Genomic DNA, 20,115 nt, shown 5'->3' on the forward strand with positions numbered 1-20,115 from the left:
ATAGAAGTCTTTGTATGGGCCAAATATAGGTCGGTCCGGACGTCTGTGGACATTGAAATCAAGGCCGGTCAGGACAAGACCAAATCGGAATTAAACAAAGACATCCATGATTGGTCCGGTCCGGACCAAAAAATCATACATTTTGGGATTTATAAATGTATGATATATATACCCATTGATTCTTGAACAATATAACTTAAAAATGGCTCATGGGCTAGTTCAAATGTTGTATGCCCATAGGGCATGTTGTTGTTTCTCTGTAATACTACTAGCCACCTAGCAATTTTATCAAGTTGGCTACCAAGAAGCCCTTTCAATCAAGTTAGAGATCGCATTGATTTGTTCTTCTAATCAAATCGAATAATTTAAAAAGAAAATGTATTGTTCCTCTATTGTATCGGAGCCCATGTATCTACAAACATATGGAATCGTCTTGAAAAGAGAAAGAGGCACATCCCTATCATACAGTGTTTGTTTACATTTACTTTGTTTGCAAACATATGTTCTGGCCCCTGGGTTACCCCAGTGGGAGGAGTTTGCTCCAGGTGAAAAGTGATGGCATTTGTTTTGGAACCGGGCTGTGTCCTGGGGCCTGTTGCACAAAAGTAGAATTAAGACATCCGGGATAAATGACTCAGCTGAGCTCAATGAAGCCAAAACATGTGCGTCCAGGCTTAATTGGTTGCACAAAGACCAAGCCAGGATGAGCAGACACGGATTCATTAAGCCAGGTGAAACCAATCCTGGATAGGTGCGCGCTCACGGCTCACTCAAATAGACCCCGCCACAGATCACAGATTAACTGATTTACCATGGCAACTAGAGCCGCGTACTTTTCCCCGTCGGAAGCACAAATCCTCATGGAGGCATACGAGGAGGTAAAAGATATAATTAAGAAGAAAGGCAACACCGCCACAGTGATAAAGCAAAGAGAAAAAGCGTGGCAAAGTATTGCAGACCGCCTGAATGCGTAAGTAGTGCACAATTACACACTCACCGCTCCGCTGAAACATCACAATTACAATTCAAATATTTAATTCACATCTCCAAAAATGCAGTTGTACTGTAATTATGAAACGGTTAAATTTTTAATTGAAATGCACTGCAGATATGAGTGAAATTGTGTAAAGTAACTCCATCACACTGTATAAAGCTATGATAAATTTTTTGATATTTTTACTGAAAACAAGACAAAAATACCAAGTAATTTTTTGCAGTGTGACTCCATTAAATGTGTGTGTGTGTGTGTGTAGATTAAACATGAACGGGCCAAAACGGACATGGCAGCAGGTCAAAATCAAATACAAGAACATTCTGCAGAATGGTATGGTCCCTGACTAATATTTAACAAAGCACAAGCATATATTGTACCCAGAAGGTGCCTGCTCACACATTGTCTGTACTGTTTTAGCAGTGAAAAAGAATACCCACAGACAAGGCACGGGTGGTGGGTCACCAAAGGCTGACCTTACCCCAGCAGAGGACATGGCCTTGGAGCTAAATAAAGGCAGGCCCGTCTTAGAGGGGATCCCTGGGGGGAAAGAGACGAGCATAGGTTCCTCCCAAGATGCCACCCGCTTCATTCAAGGTATGTCCTTCCATCTCTACATGGGATACAACCACATTCATATTGAATCAATTTGGACTGTCTGACTTTGGTTTACCTATTGCCTTGCAGTGTCTGGCAGCACTGTGTTCCTGTTAGAGCCACCAGCACAAGCACCAGACGATGCTGATCCAGTGAGTACTCCATCAAAGGCATACTGTAGGCCTGGCATGTCTTGTCTACTAGCTTCAATATGAATCCGATTAAATGTGATAGGGTGAAGGCCCCAGTGCAGCAGCAACAGCACATGATGGAGACGATGATGAGTAGGAGACCATCTCTCTGGATTCCAGAAGGCATGAGGTATCATGTTAAGACTGTGAAAGTACTATTTACTCTACAATGGTGAGGAGTCCTCATCAAAATCAAAAAATCTAATTTCTTTTACAGGACCCAGATGCTATACAGTGGGAAAACCAGCCTGGCAACATAGTGCGTATTAATAAAAGGACACCACATCCTGCCAAATTCCAGCTGCGCTAATTGTATTGTGTTCACAGAGCTCACAAGCTATCAGAAAGTTGTATGGCAACCACCTCCGGCGCCAAATAGAACTGGCAGACATAGACATTCAGTACAAGAAGAAAAAGATGGAAAATCTTGCACTGGAGTCCGAAATAAAAAAGAGGACAATTAGGAAACTGGACCTTGAAATAAAAAAACTTGAGAGGGAGGTGAGATATGCCTTCAATGTACACTGTATGCTAACTGTAACACAAATGTATTAATCATTATTTTTCTTTCCTCCCCCAGCTCCAAGAAGATGACACAGCTCAAAATAAAAATTAGGTATATTCTCGTAAAGTCAAGTGAGCCATGACATATGAGCTCTTATTGTGAGCACACAGGACGGTGGCATCTTTCTAAGGTTTTTTTTATTTTCCCAGCAATCAGTACAACCAAGTCATCGTTATAAGGCATCGCCCTCTTTTGCCCACCCCCCCAGCACCAGGTGTGGCCACTAGCCTATATGAAGGCCCAAAATTGTGTGTTCCTTTCTGCTCTGACAATGGCATGCCCATTCGTGCGAGATGTGGTGGATGAAGAAGCACTTGTGCTGAGGAGAGCCTTCAGGCGAGAAAGGGTCTTCAGGGACCGGTTGGACCCACTGGCCTTCCCTGATGACCATCTATATGAAAGATACAGGTTTTCTGCAGATGGCATCAGGTATCTATGCAGACTACTGGGTCCCAGGATTATGCACCGCACTGCACGGAGCCATGCACTGAGTGTGGAGCAAATGGTTTGTGTGGCCTTGCGCTTTTTTGCTAGTGGAGCCTTCCTGTACTCAGTGGGGGATGCAGAACAGCTGAACAAGGCCACAATTTGCCGCACAATAAGGAGTGTGTGTCTGGCTATCAAAGCATTAGCAGATGTCTTCATCTCCTTCCCTGGCCACAGAAGACTCTGTGACATCAAAGAGGAGTTCTATAGGATTGCAGGTAAGAGGATCTACAAATTACAGGACAACTGTTAACACATAGTAGGATACTCATTACTTTGTGTGACAGGTTTCCCCAATGTCATTGGTGCAGTGGACTGCACACACATAAGGATAAAAGCCCCCTCAGGTGCCCATGAGGCCGATTTTGTGAATAGGAAATCCTTTCACAGCATTAATGTTCAGGTGAACATAACTTTTTGATATTGTCTATTGACGAACACTCTGCATTGCCAGTGATGTGCATTGATTGGTGTAATATTCCTCATCTTATGATTTCAGATGGTCTGCAATGCTGACTGTGTGATCAGCAATGTTGTGGCAAAATGGCCTGGCTCAGTCCATGACTCCAGAATCTTTCGGGCCTCTGAAATCTATCAGTGCCTATCACAAGGTAAGCCACACAACCCCTATTTATAACCATCATGGCTGTGTCAAGAATATCACTGTGTTTATGAGGTAGTAATGATGAGATTTTGTGTTGACAGGTGAATTCTCTGGTGTGTTGCTGGGAGACAGGGGGTATGGCTGCCAGCCTTTTCTCCTGACACCTTTCACAGACCCCCAGGAAGCACAGCAGGCCTACAACCATGCCCATGCCAGGACCAGGGCCAGAGTTGAAATGACCTTTGGCCTCCTGAAGGCACGCTTTCACTGCCTTCACAAATTAAGGGTCAGCCCTGTTAGGGCATGTGATATTACTGTGGCTTGTGCTGTCCTCCACAATGTGGCCTGCCTGAGGAAGGAGAGGGCCCCCAGAGTGCCACCAGCCATGGACTGGGACAATCCGGCAATCTTCCCTGATGACGACAGTGGTCGGCTGCTGAGGGACCAATATGTGTTGAATTATTTTAGTTAGTATGTGTGCTTTCAATTTTGGTTAAATATGTCCTGCGGTGGCAGAGGAATTTGGGTTTTTTTGGGTTCGTTTTTTTACGAATTTGGCCTCTTATGATGTTTTGTGCGGTATACTGTGTGTAATACAAGGCTGCAGGGAGGCTACTGCATCCATTCATTTGTCTGTTCAGTTGATGTGTATGGATTTGTCCTGCATTTATTTTTAGTGTGCAGACATGCAGGGTGTGTTATATACAGACCTTTGAATGTGTATGTATCATTTTGTATAATATGCTTGGATTCTGTGCTTTCCATCTTGTAGAGTCACTGTGACTTCAGTTTCGAAAGGAGCTGATGGTTTACCTGCTTTGTTTTGTCCTTATTCAATAAAGGAACATAATGTTACACATTGTGTTTTTATATTCATATGGAATGTGTATTTGTTTATATGACAGAGTACTAGGGCCACACTGAAGAAAAAGGATAAAGTCATAAATTTATGAGGCTGGTTCTTTCTGCAGAAAAGCTACATATTGTTTTTACAGTTTTGATACTTATGACAATGTGATACTTAATATTCTGGCACATCAGCATGTCTTTGTTTATGAAACCATACTGAAGTACAATTTCACAAAATGCCCCACATCTGTCATTTTAACAACTGTCCTCCTTTAAAACAACTGGTTACAATATTATGACTTGTGGTTTTTTTCCCCTCTGTGGCCCTAATATTCTATCATTTTATATATAGCCTTATAGTCTATGGGAAACTGTAAATTATCTAATGATAGCAACATCATCTAAAAATCATTTTTTATCCAAAATCATTGAAATTAATGATCACAAACGTTTAAATAATGACAGTGGGTCTAGTTATATGTGATAACAATGTATAGTGAGCAGTGAAATAACTATTGGTTTCCATTTGTGGTGACTGCTGACTGACATTAGGGATGAGATTAAATAGATCCTGGAATTTAGCCTGGTCTGGAGCAGGCTAGCTCCACAGAATAAATCTCCATGGTAATTTATACCATAACATATCCTCCTGCCCCCTATCCATCTTTAGTGCAACCGGATTACGGATCAATTGAGCCAGGATCACCAAGATATCCTGGCTTAATCCCTTATCCTAGTTTTGTGCAACAGGCCCCTGGGCATGAACCAGGTGCCTTGTTCAAAGCCCAAAGCTAAATCGGCTCAAAACAAAAGTTAAGTTACCTAGGATAGATTTTAAGCATGTGGAGTAATGAGTAAGTTTCTGTGTTTTCACATGCAAAGAGAATGCTTTTCATAAAAACGCTTTATTTGCCTTCCCAATGAAAACTAGTTCGAAAAGTATTACATATTTTATGGAAATTAGATGTATGTTTCTGGACGATGCACCATGCTGCCTTGTTGACAACATGACTGAGAGTTGCAGATTACTGTTAAATTTGAGAAGGGCACCTCTCCCTCACCGCTTTTGCCCGTTCACGTCACGGTCCATAGACCGGTGCACCCCATATTGCGGAAGTTCAGCGTTACAGCGTGATTAAAATGTAAAGGCAATGTTCCTTCATTAGCGGAGACTACATTCACGGTAAACGCTGCATTTGTCAGCTCAACCGTAAATTACTTTTACAATTGTATTTCACAATCTAACACTTCAGCGATAAATATTGAATAGAGCCCTATATGTTACAAATTCTGTCTAGATGGCTAGGCAGCAAATGTTAGCTAGGCTAATGGTTAGGGTTAAGTTTAGAAGTTAAGTTAAGTTAAAGGGTTCCGGTTAGGTGAAGTGTTAGCTAAAATAGTTAAGGTTAGAGAAAGAGTTAGCCAAATGGGTTAAGGTTAGGGTTAGCTAACATGCTAAGTAGCTAAAAAGTAGTAAGTAGTTGAAAAGTTGCTAAAGTTGTCCATGATGAGTTTCGAACTCGCAACCTTTGGGTTGCTAGATGTTCATGTTATACGCCCACCCTACTTTCGTTTCTGCCTTAAGTAACCATCTGTTTTATCTAACCACATTAAACGTAACATATACTAGTTTGAGTGTCCCGGATTTAAATTTGCCATGTCATATGAAACCAGGCTGGCAAAAATATGGGCGAATACAGAGGAGTTGGCTTAGATCGGTGGTATTCAAAGTCGGGGCCGCGACCACTAGAGTGGTTGCAGGAAACTGGAGTCGGGTCTCCAAAGCATTAAGAGTGCAGATTATTGCATGAGCCAATACACACACGCTTTCAAGAAAGATGATTTAAAAAATACAATGTATTTTAGTTTGCTAAGAGATGAAAATGTTATGAATTGAAGGTTATTTGTTGGAGTACAAATTGAAATGTAAGGATTTTAGGTTGTGTCATGAGATTTGGGGTGGGTGGGGTCTTTTTTTTGTCCTGGCTGAAAAAGTTTGAATTCCACAGGCTTAGATTGTTGACAACAAATTAACTATTAACTATATAAAACATAAATACATTTGCACAATGAGCACAATGAGCACTTGTCTCTCAAATACATTGTTACCTTTGTTGGTTAGCTAGCTAGAGCATTTTTGCCATATTAGCATGGACCTGACATTAGTCAAAACACCTCAAAAGAAGACATGGTATCAAGAACAAGGTTTATGTGTATTATTTTTGTTTATATACAGAACAAGATAAAACTAGCTGAATGGAGCTGCCTCCCAGGCGTGAACTCTGTCTGACTGCGAAGTTGGCTCAAAATTAAGGGGACTTAATTAAGCACGTGTAGTTATGAGTACGATTCTGTGTTTTCCCATGCAAAAGTGATTGCTTTTGATATACACGCTTTATCTACCTTGCCAATAAAACCTTGTTTGAAAATTGAAACATAGTCTATATTTTATCGTAAAGGGATTGTAGCTTGTATTTTGGGGGGACGATGCACCATGTTGCATTGTTGACAACATGACTGACGCAGATTTCTGTTCATTTGAGAAAGCGCTCTTCCCTCGTTCACATCACGGGCCATAGACCAGTGCCCCGCAGTTCAGCATAATCGAATCCGCCCAATGTTGCTCGCAATTGGCACACGGCCTTTTGCCCCATTGAAGCGCGCGCATTGTTTTTGTGACGTGATCACATCAGTCGTCTATAGGTCCGTCGAAGAAAGTTTCTGGTTAGAAATGTGGCTTGGTTAGTATATTTCCAAGAAATAGCTAGGCTACGTACAGTAATTCCCTTGATCGCGGGTGATCAACTTCGAAGAAAGAAAACACTTTGGAATGTATCGTCAGCATGCAAAGGTAAGGGCGGCTATTTTCCACCCATTGTATCATATTGTCTTCATTTTTACAAACCGTTGTTTTTAACAGTTCAGTACCTTTGATTCATACTTCGCGTAGTAGTAGGCTATAGTCTTAATATTAGAGTGATAATGTTATGGGTTAATCTATTTGTTTGCAGAACACGCCTGTGTAGCCAGCGTGATAGCTGGGCTAAGTATCTAATTTAGTAGAATGTGGCGTCTGTACACATTACTACCCTAGACATTACCTCTCTCATCGACATATGCATTTTGTGGGCTATCAATGCACTGGAATGTGACTGTGCTGAAATACTTCGTAATGTCGTCACACTTCCGTTCGTCTACTTCTCAACTTCAACAGGGCACTCACTGCATGCATGTGTCAGCTACTTCTGTTCTAACTGCTACACATCTTTAGAAATACATACACGTTGTAATGGATACAGAACTTCACAAGTTGACAAATCAATGCTACCTCAAATGTCTGCTAAAATGTAATTCTGTAAAAAACAGAACAAATCGAATACAGTTGCAAAGGAGATTTAACTTTTTCAATGGTTAGGTCGACTTATCACTCTCACGCTTTTTTTTATTTCCACAAACGTGGGCACTGTTAATTAACATTTTCCAATGGGCTGTCAATAGAGTTCTGAACATTTTAAACTGCTGAGAGTAGGCACCTGGAATGGTATTCTGAAATTGCTACAAGGCTTTTAAAGTTATTCCAAGTATTTTCCTTATGTCATTGTGGCACAGTTTTGTGCACGTTTGGGTTACACAACTGTGTACAACCAGCCAGATGTATGAGGCTAGGTTACATATTGACTGTTCAAGAAAATGTCCCCCTAAAAAAATAACAGCTGTTATTTTGAAATTACTTTTAGGCCTAGTTGTACAGGGTGGGGTGGGGTTTTGGTCATACCACACATTCTTCAGTGTGCTAGTAATTCTATATCAGTTGTTCCTTGATCTCTCTTTCGCTCTCTCTCTCTTAGCAAGTCCAGACATGCACACAAAAGTATTATTTTGCTGGCCCTAGCAATTTGTAATCTGTCAGATTGAGGGTATCAAGGCATGCATAGGGTAATGTGGGGTAACTAGCCCCCCCCCCCCCCCCATAAGAACAATGTCCAATTGCTGACACAAAGCAAAGTTTGGTAATGTGGATGATTAATTAACTCTTAAAAGCTCAAGTCTGGGTAACTTATTTTAATCAAAGAAATACAATATTTAACAAAATGGCTTTGGACATCTCACTATTAATGTCCTCACCATGATGAGGTTTTGATGTAAGGTCCCTCTTTTAATTTTCCCGCAAATCATGTCTAAATCGTTCTAAAGTACAGTACCAGTCAAAAGGTTGGACACGTCTACTCATTCAAGGGTTTTTCTTTATTTGTACTATTTTCTACATTGTAGAATCATAGTGAAGATATCAAAACTATGACATAACACATATGGAATCATGTGTTAAACAAAAAAGTGTTAAACAATTCAAATTCTATTTTATATTTGATACCCTTTTCCTTGATGACAGCTTTGCACACTCTATGCATTCTCTCAACCAGGTTCATGAGGTAGTCACCTGGAATGCATTTCAATGAACAGGTGTACCTTCTTAAATTAATTTGTGGAATTTCTTTCCTTAATGCGTTTGAGCCAATCAGTTGTGTTGTGACAAGGTAGGGATGGTATACAGAAGATGGCCCTATTTGGTAAAAGATCAAGTCCATATTATGGCAAGAACAGCTCAAATCAGCAAAGAGAAATGACAGTCCATCATTACTTTAAGACATGAAGGTCAGTCATTACAGAAAATGTCAAGAACTTTAAACGTTTCTTCAACTGCAGTCGCAAAAACCATCAAGCGCTATGATGAAACTGGTTCTCATAAGGACCGCCACAGGAATGGAAGACCCAGAGTTACCTCTGCTGCAGAGGATAAGTTCATTGGATTTACCAGCCTCAGAAATTGCAGCCCAAATAAATGCTTCAGAGTTCAAGTAACAGACACATCTCCTCTGAACAGTTGATGTTGAGATTGTGTGAATCAGGCCTTCATGGTTGAATTGCTGCAACAAAAAAAACACAACTAAAGGACACCAATAAGAAGAAGAGACTTGCTTGGGCCAAGAAACACAAGCAATGGACATTTAGACCAGTGGAAATTTGTCCTTTGTCTGACGAGTCCAAATTTGAGATTTTTGGTTCCAACCGCCGTGTCTTTGTGAGATGCGGTGTGGGTGAAAGGATGATCTCTGCATGTGTATTTCCCACCGTAAAGAATGGAGGAGTAGGTATTATGATGTGGGGGTGCTTTACTGGTGAAACTGTCTGACTTATTTAGAATTCAAGGCACACTTAACCAGCATGGCTACCACAGCATTCTGCAGCGATCCGCCATCCCATCTGGCTTGCGCTTAGTGGGACTATCATTTGTTTTTCAACAGGACAATGACCCAACACAGCCTGGAGTTATTTTTACCAAGAAGGAGAGTGCTGGAGTGCCCCATCAGATGACCTGGCCTCCACAATCCACCGACCTCAACCAAATTGAGATGGTGTGCCCGCTGGCACTCGCCCGCTGGCGGTTAGGCCTGTAAAATGAATAACTGCTGATTTATAACCGTTAAGGACTTAGCAGTTAGTTAACCATACTGTAACTGACACAGGTAATTGTCATGGGGGTAAATGTATTTTCTAATCTGGTGATTCGGGTTGCAAAATGCATGTCTGGTTTTATGAGTAACCGTTCTTGCTCTCGTAAAGATAGACACACAGGAGCACCCATATTCAGGCAATACCGTGGGAAGGTCAAATATAAGGGAAAGACAATGTAACATCCATTACATTTTTTTAGGAAACGTTTTTGTAAGACATGCACCTTCAATCGGATCATCTTGAAACATTCTCTGTAAATCTAACTTTAATCAAGGTTTTACATGGTCTAGTATTGGTTTCCCTCTTCATTGTCAGTATCCTTTTTCAGCGTTATGACATCCATAACAGTTGTGATGGATAATAATGTATCATATCTTAGCTTCAGAAGATTGTGATTTCACTACATTTTGTGTGCTTGTTCTGGGATGTTCTTCAAACTTTTCAGAAACATTTTATATCATAAATGATGTATTCTAAGATTCTCTTGGAAAATATATTCTGAAATGCATTTGTCGTACATGGCAGTTCTATTTTTGATAGAAAGATGAGAAGAGTGTTTATCAGCAGTCTGAATAGTCCTGGAGTGTTTACATTTTTTTTTTTTTTATGAAAGCCACTCAAAATATACTGACTTCATCCCGTTTCCAGAAAAGTGACATTCCAAATAAAATCCCTGTAAAACGGCTTTGAATGGCATTTCTTAATTCTACTGAACAACTTGACATTGTGCAAGATGTTCCTGTACCTAGGAGTCTGTGCTGTTAAATCTTGCCATAAAAACACACCTTATTATTATAAAGTCTGCATACGGGAGTTTTCCAACTCCGTGTAAGTGTTGGCTCAATGGTAAGTAGGTGCTAATGTTCACAGGAGACAGAAGCTGCTGGCAGTCGCATCATCTTAAACAAAGGAAAGGCATATTGCCCACCCAACTCTAGCTGGAGGATCTATTGATAGAGAAGCCTATTCAAATGCAAGGGAATAGTGAAATGGTAAGGTGTAGGGCAAGTGTGTGCTTTTTTTTTCCACCGAATTGTTTTAAATTGGACTATATTGAAGTTATTGGAACAATGATTCTCTATCCAAATTCCATCACAGTTTGAGTGCCATAATTTTCCACATTTACTCTTATATTTGGATTTGTATTGAAATAATATTGTTAACTAGAGGTCGACCGATTATGATTTTTCAACGCCGATACCGATTATTGGAGGACAAAAAAGGCCGATACCGATTAATCGGACGATCTTTAAAATGTATTTGTAATAATGACAATTACAACAATACTGAATGAACACTTAATATAATACATCAATAAAATCAATTTAGCCTCAAATAAATAATGAAGCATGTTCAATTTGGTTTAAATAATGCAAAAACAAAGTGTTGGAGAAGAAAGTAGAAGTGCAATATTTGCCATGTAAGAAAGCTAACGTTTAAGTTCCTTGCTCAGAACATGAGAACATATGAAAGCTGGTGGTTCCTTTTAACATGAGTCTTCAATATTCCCAGATAAGAAGTTTTAGGTTGTAGTTATTATAGGAATTATAGGACTATTTCTCTCTATACCATTTTGTATTTCATATACCTTTGACTATTGGATGTTCTTATAGGCACTTTAGTATTGCCGGTGTAACAGTATAGCTTCCGTCCCTCTCCTCGCTCCTACCTGGGCTCGAACGAGGAACACATCGACAACAGCCACCCTCGAAGCAGTGTTACCCATGCAGAGCAAGGGAACAACTACTCCAAGTCTCAGAGCGAGTGACGTTTGAAACGCTATTAGCGCGCACCCCGCTAACTAGCTAGCCATTTCACATCGGTTACACCAGCCTAATCTCGGGAGTTGATGGGCTTGAATTCATAAACAGCAGAGCTGCTGGCAAAACGCACAAAGGTGCTGTTTGAATGAATGCTTACGAGCCTGCTGGTGCCCACCATCGCTCAGTCAGACTGCTGTATCAAATCGTAGACTTAATTATAACATAATAACACACAGAAATACGAGCCTTAGGTCATTAATATGGTCGGATCCGGAAACTATCATCTCGAAAACAAGACGTTTATTCTTTCAGTGAAATTCGGAACAGTTCCGTATTTTATCTAACGGGTGGCATCCATCAGTCTAAATATTCCTGTTACATTACACAACCTTCAATGTTATGTCATAATTACGTAAAATTCTGGCAAATTAGTTCGCAATGAGCCAGGCGGCCCAAACTGTTGCATATACCCTGACTGCGTGCAATGAACGCAAGAGAAGTGACACAATTTCACCTGGTTAATATTGCCTGCTAACCTGGATTTCTTTTAGCTAAATATGCAGGTTTAAAAATATATACTTCTGTGTATTGATTTTAAGAAAGGCATCGATGTTTATGGTTAGGTACACATTGGCGCAACGACAGTCCTTTTTCGCGAATGCGCACTGCATCGATTATATGCAACGCAGGACATGCTAGATGAACTAGTAATATCATCAACCATGTGTAGTTATAACTAGTGATTATGATTAAGTTTAATGCTAGCTAGCAACTTACCTTGGCTTCTTACTGCATTCGCGTAACAGGCGGGCTCCTCGTGAGGCAGGTGGTTAGAGCGTTGGACTAGTTAACCGTAAGGTTGCAAGATTGAATCCCTGAGCTGACAAGGTAAAAATCTGTCGTTCTGCCCCTGAACAAGGCAGTTAACCCACCGTTCCTAAGCTGTCATTGAAAATAAGAATGTGTTCTTAACTGACTTGCCTAGTTAAATAAAGGTGTAAATTTTTTTTTTGTGAATAATCAGGCAAAATCGGCATCCACAATTACCGATTTCCGATTGTTATGAAAACTTGAAATCGGCCCTAATTAATCGGCCATTCCGATTAATCGGTTGACCTCTATTGTTAACCCCACATATTAACCTCTTTACTGTATCAGTGTTCTATTTGTGCCCTAATCAACTGTTTCTCTCCTCAGTCTTTGACCCCAGGTGTGAAGCAGCTAGCTGACCTAGCTGAACACTAGGTGGGCCTACGTTTTGGGGAAAATGCACTCCAGCGTTGAGGTGCCCCCAAACCTCCATGTTGCCAGCAACCACAACAACAGTCCCGGAAACTCGGGTTCCCAGTATGCCTTGTGTGCCCTGGGGGTGGGACTGGTGGCCCTGGGCATTGTCATGATCGTGTGGAGTGTGGTGCCCTCCGACATGGCCGGGAACAACAGCAGTGGCAATGGAGGAGGGAACCCGAAACCGGACACTAGGGGTAGGACTTCATCGGTGGCCTTTGTACTGGTCGGGGCTGGAGTGGCCATGCTCCTGCTGTCCCTGTGCCTGGGGATGAGGAACAAGCAGCGGGAGCAGCAGGTGCTCCTAGAGGCCCAGACTCTGGGGGCAGGCAACGAAGCTGCCAGTGAGGACGACGGAGAGGCGTGAGTACTGTAGCTACTGTGTTAGTTTGTACGCTAATTAATGATCTCAGCAGGTTTGTTTGCTCAGGGTTCAGTGCAGGGGTGGGCAATCCCTTTATTACTTTACTAACCGTTTGACTGCTCCTAGATGTGTAACATTGCATGATGCACACCAGATGACGCCATCAGTGTTTCCGGATGATGTCATCAGAAACACTTATTTCTATATTTTTGACTACAAAAAATAGGAACTTGCCATTCTCACATGTATTGATGTTTGTGGTGGTGCTGGAGATGAATATTGCCCTTTAACCTATGAGGGCTAACACATGTTCAGCTGATTCAACACTGAACAAAAATATAAATATAACATGTATAGTGTTCGTCCAATGTTTCATGAGCTGAAATAAAAGAGCCCAGAAATGTTCCATACACACAAGCTTATTTACAGTGCGTTCGGGAAATATTCAGATCCCTTCACTTTTCCACATTTTGTTACGTTACAGCCTTACTAAAATTGATTTAAATAGTTTTTCCCTCATCAATCTACACGCAACTCCATAATGGAAAAAAAGCAAAAACAGGTTTAAATGTTTTTTGCAAATATAAAAAACAAATCACATTTACATAAGTATTCAGACCCTTTACTCAGTACTTTGTTGAAGCACCTTTCGCAGCGATTACAGCCTCGAGTCTTCTTGGGTATGACGCTGCAAGCTTGTCACACCTGTATTTGGGGAGTTTCTCCCATTCTCTGCAGATCGTCTTAAGCTCTGGCAGGTTGGATGGGTAGCGTTGCTGCACAGCTATTTTTAGGTCTTTCCAGAGATTCAAGTTCAAGTCCAGGCTCTGGCTGGGCCACTCAAGGACATTCAGAGACGTGTCCCGAAGCCACTTCTGCGTTGTCTTGGCTGTGTGCTTAGGGTCATTGTCCTGTTGGAAGGTGAACCTTCGCCCCAGTCTGAGGTCCGGAGAGCTCTGAAGCAGGTTTTCATCAAGGATCTCTCTGTACTTCATCTTTCCCTCGATCCTGACTAGTCTCCCAGTCCCTGCTGCTGAAAAACATCCCCACAGCGTGATGCTGCCACCACCATGCGTCACCATAGGGATGGTTCCAGGTTTCTTCCAGACAAGACAGTTGGCATTTAGACCAAAGTGTTCAATCTTGGTTTCATCAGACCAGAGAGTCTTGTTTCTCATGGTCTGAGAGTCTATAGGTGACACTTAGCAAACTCCAAGTAGGCTGTCATGTGCCTTTTACTGAGTTAGTGGCTTCTGTCTGGCCACTCTACCATAAAGGCCTGATTGGTGGAGTGCTGCAGAGATGATTGTCCTTCTCGAAGGTTCTGCCATCTCCACAGAGGAACTCTGAAGCTCTATCAGAGTGACCATCAGGTTCTTGGTCACCTCCCTGACCAAGGCCCTTCTCCCCCAATTTCTCAATTTTGCCAGGCGGCCAGCTCTAGGAGGAGTCTTGGTGGTTCCAAACTTCTTCCATTTAAAATAGATGGAGGACACTGTGTTCTTGGGGACCTTAATAAATGCTGCAGACATTTTTTGGTAGCCTTCCCCAGATCTGTGCCTCGACACAATCCTGTCTCGGAGCTCTACGGACAATTCCTTCTACCTCATGGCTTGGTTTTTGCCCTGACATGCAGTGTCAACTGGGGGACCTTATATACACAGGCGTGTGCCTTTCCAAATCATGTCAAATCAATTGAATTTACCACAGGTGGAGTCCAATCAACTGGAGCCTCCCGGGTGGCGCAGCGGTCTAAGTCACTGCATCGCAGGGCTAGCTGTGTTCCTACAGATCATGGTTTGATACTGGGCTGTGTCGCAGCCGGCCGCGACCGGGATACCCATGAGGCGATGCACAATTGGCCCAGAGTTGTCCGGCTTTGGAGAGGGTTTGGCCGGTCAGGGATGTCCTTGTCCCATCGTGCTCCAGCGTCTCCAATGGCGTGCCGGGTGCAGGCACGCTGACATGGTTGCCAGGTATACAGTGTTTCCTCCAACACATTGGTGCAGCTTGGCGGGGTTATGTTTCGGGGGACGCACGGCTCTCGACCTTCGCCTCTCCCGAGTCCGTACGGGAGTTGCAGGGATGGGATAAGACTGTAACTATCAATTGGATATGAAGAAATTGGGGAGGAAAAAGTGGGTAAAATAATAAGGCTGTAACAAAATGTGGAAAAATGGAAGGGGTCTGAATACTTTCCGATTGCACTGTCTCAAATTGTGTGCACAAATTTGTTTGCATCCCTGTAAGTGAGCATTTCTCATTTGCCAAGAAGCTGATTAAACGGCATTAGCATTACACAGGTGCACCTTGTGCTGGGGACAATAAAAGACCACTCTAAATGTGCAGTTTTGTCACACAACACAATGCCACAGATGTCTCAAGTTTTGAGGGAGTGTATGCATGCTGACCGCAGGAATGTCCACCAGAGCTGTTGCCAGATAATTTAATGTTAGTTTCTCTACCATAAGCTGCCGCCAACATTGTTTAAAACAATTTGACAGTACGTCTAACCGGCTTTACAACCACAGACCACGTGTATCCACGCCAGCCTAGGACCTCCACATCCGGCTTCTTCACCTGCGGGATCGTCTGAGACCAGCCACCCTGACAGCTGATGAAACTGTGGGTTTGCATAACCTAAGAATTTCTGCTCAAACTGTCGGAAACCGTCTCAGGGAAGCTCATCTGCATGCTCGTCGTCCTCACCAGGGTCTTGACCTGACTGCAGTTCGGCGTCAGTGTGCAAATGCTCACCTTCGATGGCCACTGGCATACTGGAGAAGTGTGCTCTTCACGGATGAATCCCAGTTTCAACTGTACCGGGTAGATGTAAAGAGTGCCCCCATTTTTATCTCCGTGCAATTTGAGATATCGTGACAAGATCCTGAGGCCCATTGTCGTGCCATTCATCCACCGCCATCACCAGGCCACGACCCCCATGTCGCAAGGATCTGGACACAATTCCTCGAAGCTGAAAATGTCCCAGCTCTTCCATGGCCTGCACACTCACCAGACATGTCACCCATTGAGCATGTTTTGGACGCTCTAGATCGCCGGGTACAATGGCGTGTTCCAGTTCCCGGCAATATCCAGCAACTTCCCACAGCCATTGAAGAGAAGTGGGACAACACGCCACAATTAACAGCCTGATCAACTCTATGTGAAGGAGATGTCGCGCTGCATGAGGCAAATGGTGGCCACACCAGATACTGACTGGTTCTCTGATCCATGCCTCTACCTTTTTTTTAAGGTATCTGTGACCAACAGATGCATATCTGTATTCCCAGTTATGTGAAATCCATAGATTAGGGCCTGATGAATTTATTTAAATTGATTCATATCCTTATGAATTGTAACTCAGTAAATTCTTTGAAATTGTTGCATGTTTTGTTTGTTTGTTCACTGTGGTTAGTTGTTTCGTTTGATCATGTGAATGGCTTTGCTTTGGCTGGAGCAAAATCCTGCACCGACACTGGTCCTTTGCTATTAACATTGGTTACCCATGTTTTAGTGCTTCTTTAAGTAACTTTTAAGTTCAAGCCCCATTACATAAACAGGGCACCTGTTGCAATAAAGCAATGTAAAACCATCAGGACTGTATTTATCAGTACACACGGCATAGCCTAGAGTACACACGGCATAGCCTAGAGTACACACGGAATCAACAATATAGAAACGAACACAGTCCATTCTGAAAGCGCATAGTTACTCATGTCTGTCTGTGTTTCTGTATGAATGTCCACAGGGCAGAGGAGCGATCCCAGAGGTACACTGTGCCCAGCTACGAGGAGGTGGTAGGCAGCGGCGAGTACCCCATACGCCAGAGCAACTTGCGCCACAGCTCCTCCCAGCTGCCCTCCTACGACGACCTGGTGGACGGTGTGCAGATTGAGCTGGAAGGGTCAGATGTCACCCAGACGTCACCCGCTTCCGCTAACCCTGCCTCCTCTGCTGTGCCTAACCGCCGCCCTGGGCGAACAGGCCTCAAGCTCCTTCCCCTTAAGATCCGGAGGATTAAATCGGAGAAGCTCTTTATGAATAACACGGATAACTCTCAGCCATCAGGAGGGATCTCTATTGAGCCGCTCACTCCGCCACCAATGTATGAGGACAAAGCACCCCAGCTCTGAGACTTGGCACCTTCTAGGTTTCAAAGCAGGTTACTGAAGCCGCTGCGTCCCACTAGGCGTGGATTGGTTGTGCAGTGCTACTATAGATGTGATCAGATGGCCCTTGTCATGCATCTGTGGTTAAATCATCTCAATGGCCCTTGTCATGCCTACCTGGCTGAGGACTTTTCTTTAGACCTGCAACTCAAGGGCAGTGAGCACTTCCATATGTGAGGCACTGGCATTTGAGTAGATCTTTGGGGCAACTCTAATGTTGCTGGACAGAGGGAACACTTGGACAGAGAGTACATCCAATTTCTGACTATGATTACAAGGACATTGAAGCTTACAAGGACATTGAAGCTCGGTTCAAAGGATCAATATTTTTGGGGGAAATACTCGGTGTGTCTTTGATGCCTTTTATTCCTTTACAACGAGTACTTACTCTGGTCCAAATCTCCTTTTGTATGCAGTTGACCATATTTTATTTTCGTCTGTCTGATATATTATTTCAAGTTCCGTCTTCATCCTCAGTCCAGTCAGCCACGTGTTATAGATGTATTATTCATGTCTGTGTTTTTGTATTCTGTACAGCTACTTAGACAGCTGCTCCTCACATTTTGGGAGAAGTGCTATTTGGCGACTGAATCAATGGCCGCCTTGCTCAGACAGACAGTGTTTGTGTGTTGCTGCCTGTGTTGCTCGTCAATAGAGGACAATTGCGAGAGACCGAGGCTCATGGGTAGTTAGAAGCCTTTACCCTGTAGCCATGGTGAAATGGGGTTGGGCTCTGAAGGCAGTAGTGTAGTCCAGCTCTTTTCCTTGACTTTTTTTTTTTTTTTTTTGCTCAATAGAGGAGAACACAAGGGGGACTTTCTCTGAGCAGCTGGGATAATGGCACCCATTGCTCACTCACTCATCACTCTTGAACTATTCTTCACTAGCTCCTTGACTGGCAGCACTTTCATTAGGAGTATTCAGAGAATGAACTTCTGGTGTCCATGGTTTGACCCCATTTTGTTTAGTGGAGCGAAAATACATCAGTACCTATCTCTCTAGCCTGTTTGTTTTATGCTTATGAGAGTATGGAAATTAGCGAGTCCATGAAGTTTTGGGAAGTTAAGAATGTTATTTTCTTATCATACGGATGCTATTTTCTGATGTCATGTTGATGAACCTGTTCAACAACTATTCACTACTTTTTAGATGGGAACACAAACTGTACACAACAGTAGCCTTTTTTGTGTAAGTGAACACTTAATAAACTAGCAAATGTATACCTATGCACACAGAACAAGAATAGGCTTTTTTAATTAGAATTGAATTGTTGAATTACTATGCTAAACAAAAATATAAATGTAAAGTGTTGGTCCCATGTTTCATGACCTGAAACACAAGATCCCAGAAATGTTCCATATGCACAAAAAGCATATTTCTCTAATTTTCTGAACAAATTTGTTTACATTCCTGTTAGTGAGCGTTTCTCCTTTGCCAAGATAATCCATCCACCTGACAGATGTGGCATATCAAGAAGATGATTAAACAGCATAGTTATTACACAGGTGCACGAAATAAAAGGCTACTCTAAAATGTGACATTTTGTCACACAACACAATGCCTTAGATGTTACATTTTGAAGGAGCGTGCAATTATCATGCTGCCTGCAGGAATGTCCTTTAGAACTGTTGCCAGAATTTAAATGTTCATTTCTATACCATAAGCCGCCTCCAATGTCGTTTTAGATAACTGGCCTCACAACCGCAGACTACATGTAATCACGCCAGCCCAGGAGCTCCACATCTGTGCTGAAGAGTATTTCTGTCTTTAATAAATCCCTTTTGTGGGGAAAAACTCATTTTGATTGGCTGGGCCTAGCTCCCAAATGGGTGGGCCTATGCCCTCCCAGGCTCACCCATGGCTGCGCCCCTGCCCAGTCGTGAAATCCGTAGATTAGGGCCTAATGAATTTATTTCAATTAACTGATTTCCTTGTTAGAACTGTAACTCAGTAAAATCTCTGAAATTGTTGCGTTTTTATATTTTTGTTCAGTACAGTTTATACATGTAAAATAGCATGCACATCATCTACATTTTAGTTTTATACATTGATTTTGTACAATATTGTTGACGGTATTTGTAGTTGTGATGCCTAGGCAGTGCTGTGTGTGTGTGGGGGCGACCAGTTTTGGCTGTGAGGAATCCGTGGCTTCATACCATGTTCTGTACTTATGGGGACACTGCACTCTAAAATGAAAGTTTGTCAGACGTTTTCAAACCTCAAAAGAAGCATTATGTTAAGCAACGTACACATTCCATTGGTTTTGTAGATCCAACGATAATGTCACAACCCCAAATGAATGATAACAATGAGCACCAGAGATGCTTATCTGTTTATGAATAAAAAATTGTGCTCATCTTTTCCATTCATAAACAGATCAGCATCAAGATAAGCACCATGGTGTCCATCTTTTCCATTCATTTGGGATTGAGGAATACAGCTGTATCTATACAATCAATGGTGTTGGACATGGATCCACCTTCACATTAGACTTCTTTTGAGGTATAAAAACATCTAACAAACTTAGATTTTGGAGTGTATTGTCCTTTTAAGAATATTCTTATGTGGAACAGAAACATTGTTCATGAGTTCAATGGACTTTTCTCTCAACCAGCTGTATGTATAACATTTATTCACATCATTTCAAATACTTAGCATTATTTGTAAACTATATGATTGGCTTGTATGACTAAATTTCCTTTTGTATGTATTGTGAAAGTATGTATTTGTATGAG

The 20,115-nt window shown here is 42.2% G+C and overlaps 2 protein-coding genes across 2 annotated transcripts; both read left to right on the forward strand.

Moving 5' to 3' along the window:
• The first annotated feature begins 2,615 nt into the window (after positions 1-2,615).
• On the forward strand, positions 2,616-4,024 carry LOC120058698 (putative nuclease HARBI1). The gene is made up of 4 exons (XM_039007443.1): positions 2,616-2,949; positions 3,187-3,233; positions 3,330-3,441; positions 3,536-4,024. The coding sequence occupies exons 1-4, from the start codon at positions 2,616-2,618 to the stop codon at positions 3,904-3,906; spliced, it is 864 nt and encodes a 287-aa protein (XP_038863371.1). The 3' UTR covers positions 3,907-4,024.
• A 2,672-nt stretch (positions 4,025-6,696) lies between these two features.
• tmem51a (transmembrane protein 51a) lies at positions 6,697-18,739 on the forward strand. Its single transcript, XM_039008380.1, has 3 exons — positions 6,697-7,134; positions 12,758-13,210; positions 16,960-18,739. The coding sequence occupies exons 2-3, from the start codon at positions 12,828-12,830 to the stop codon at positions 17,342-17,344; spliced, it is 768 nt and encodes a 255-aa protein (XP_038864308.1). The 5' UTR covers positions 6,697-7,134; positions 12,758-12,827; the 3' UTR covers positions 17,345-18,739.
• Positions 18,740-20,115: the final 1,376 nt, after the last annotated feature.

The sequence above is a fragment of the Salvelinus namaycush genome, chromosome 14, assembly GCF_016432855.1.
Source record: "Salvelinus namaycush isolate Seneca chromosome 14, SaNama_1.0, whole genome shotgun sequence".
Classification (NCBI taxonomy): domain Eukaryota; kingdom Metazoa; phylum Chordata; class Actinopteri; order Salmoniformes; family Salmonidae; genus Salvelinus; species Salvelinus namaycush.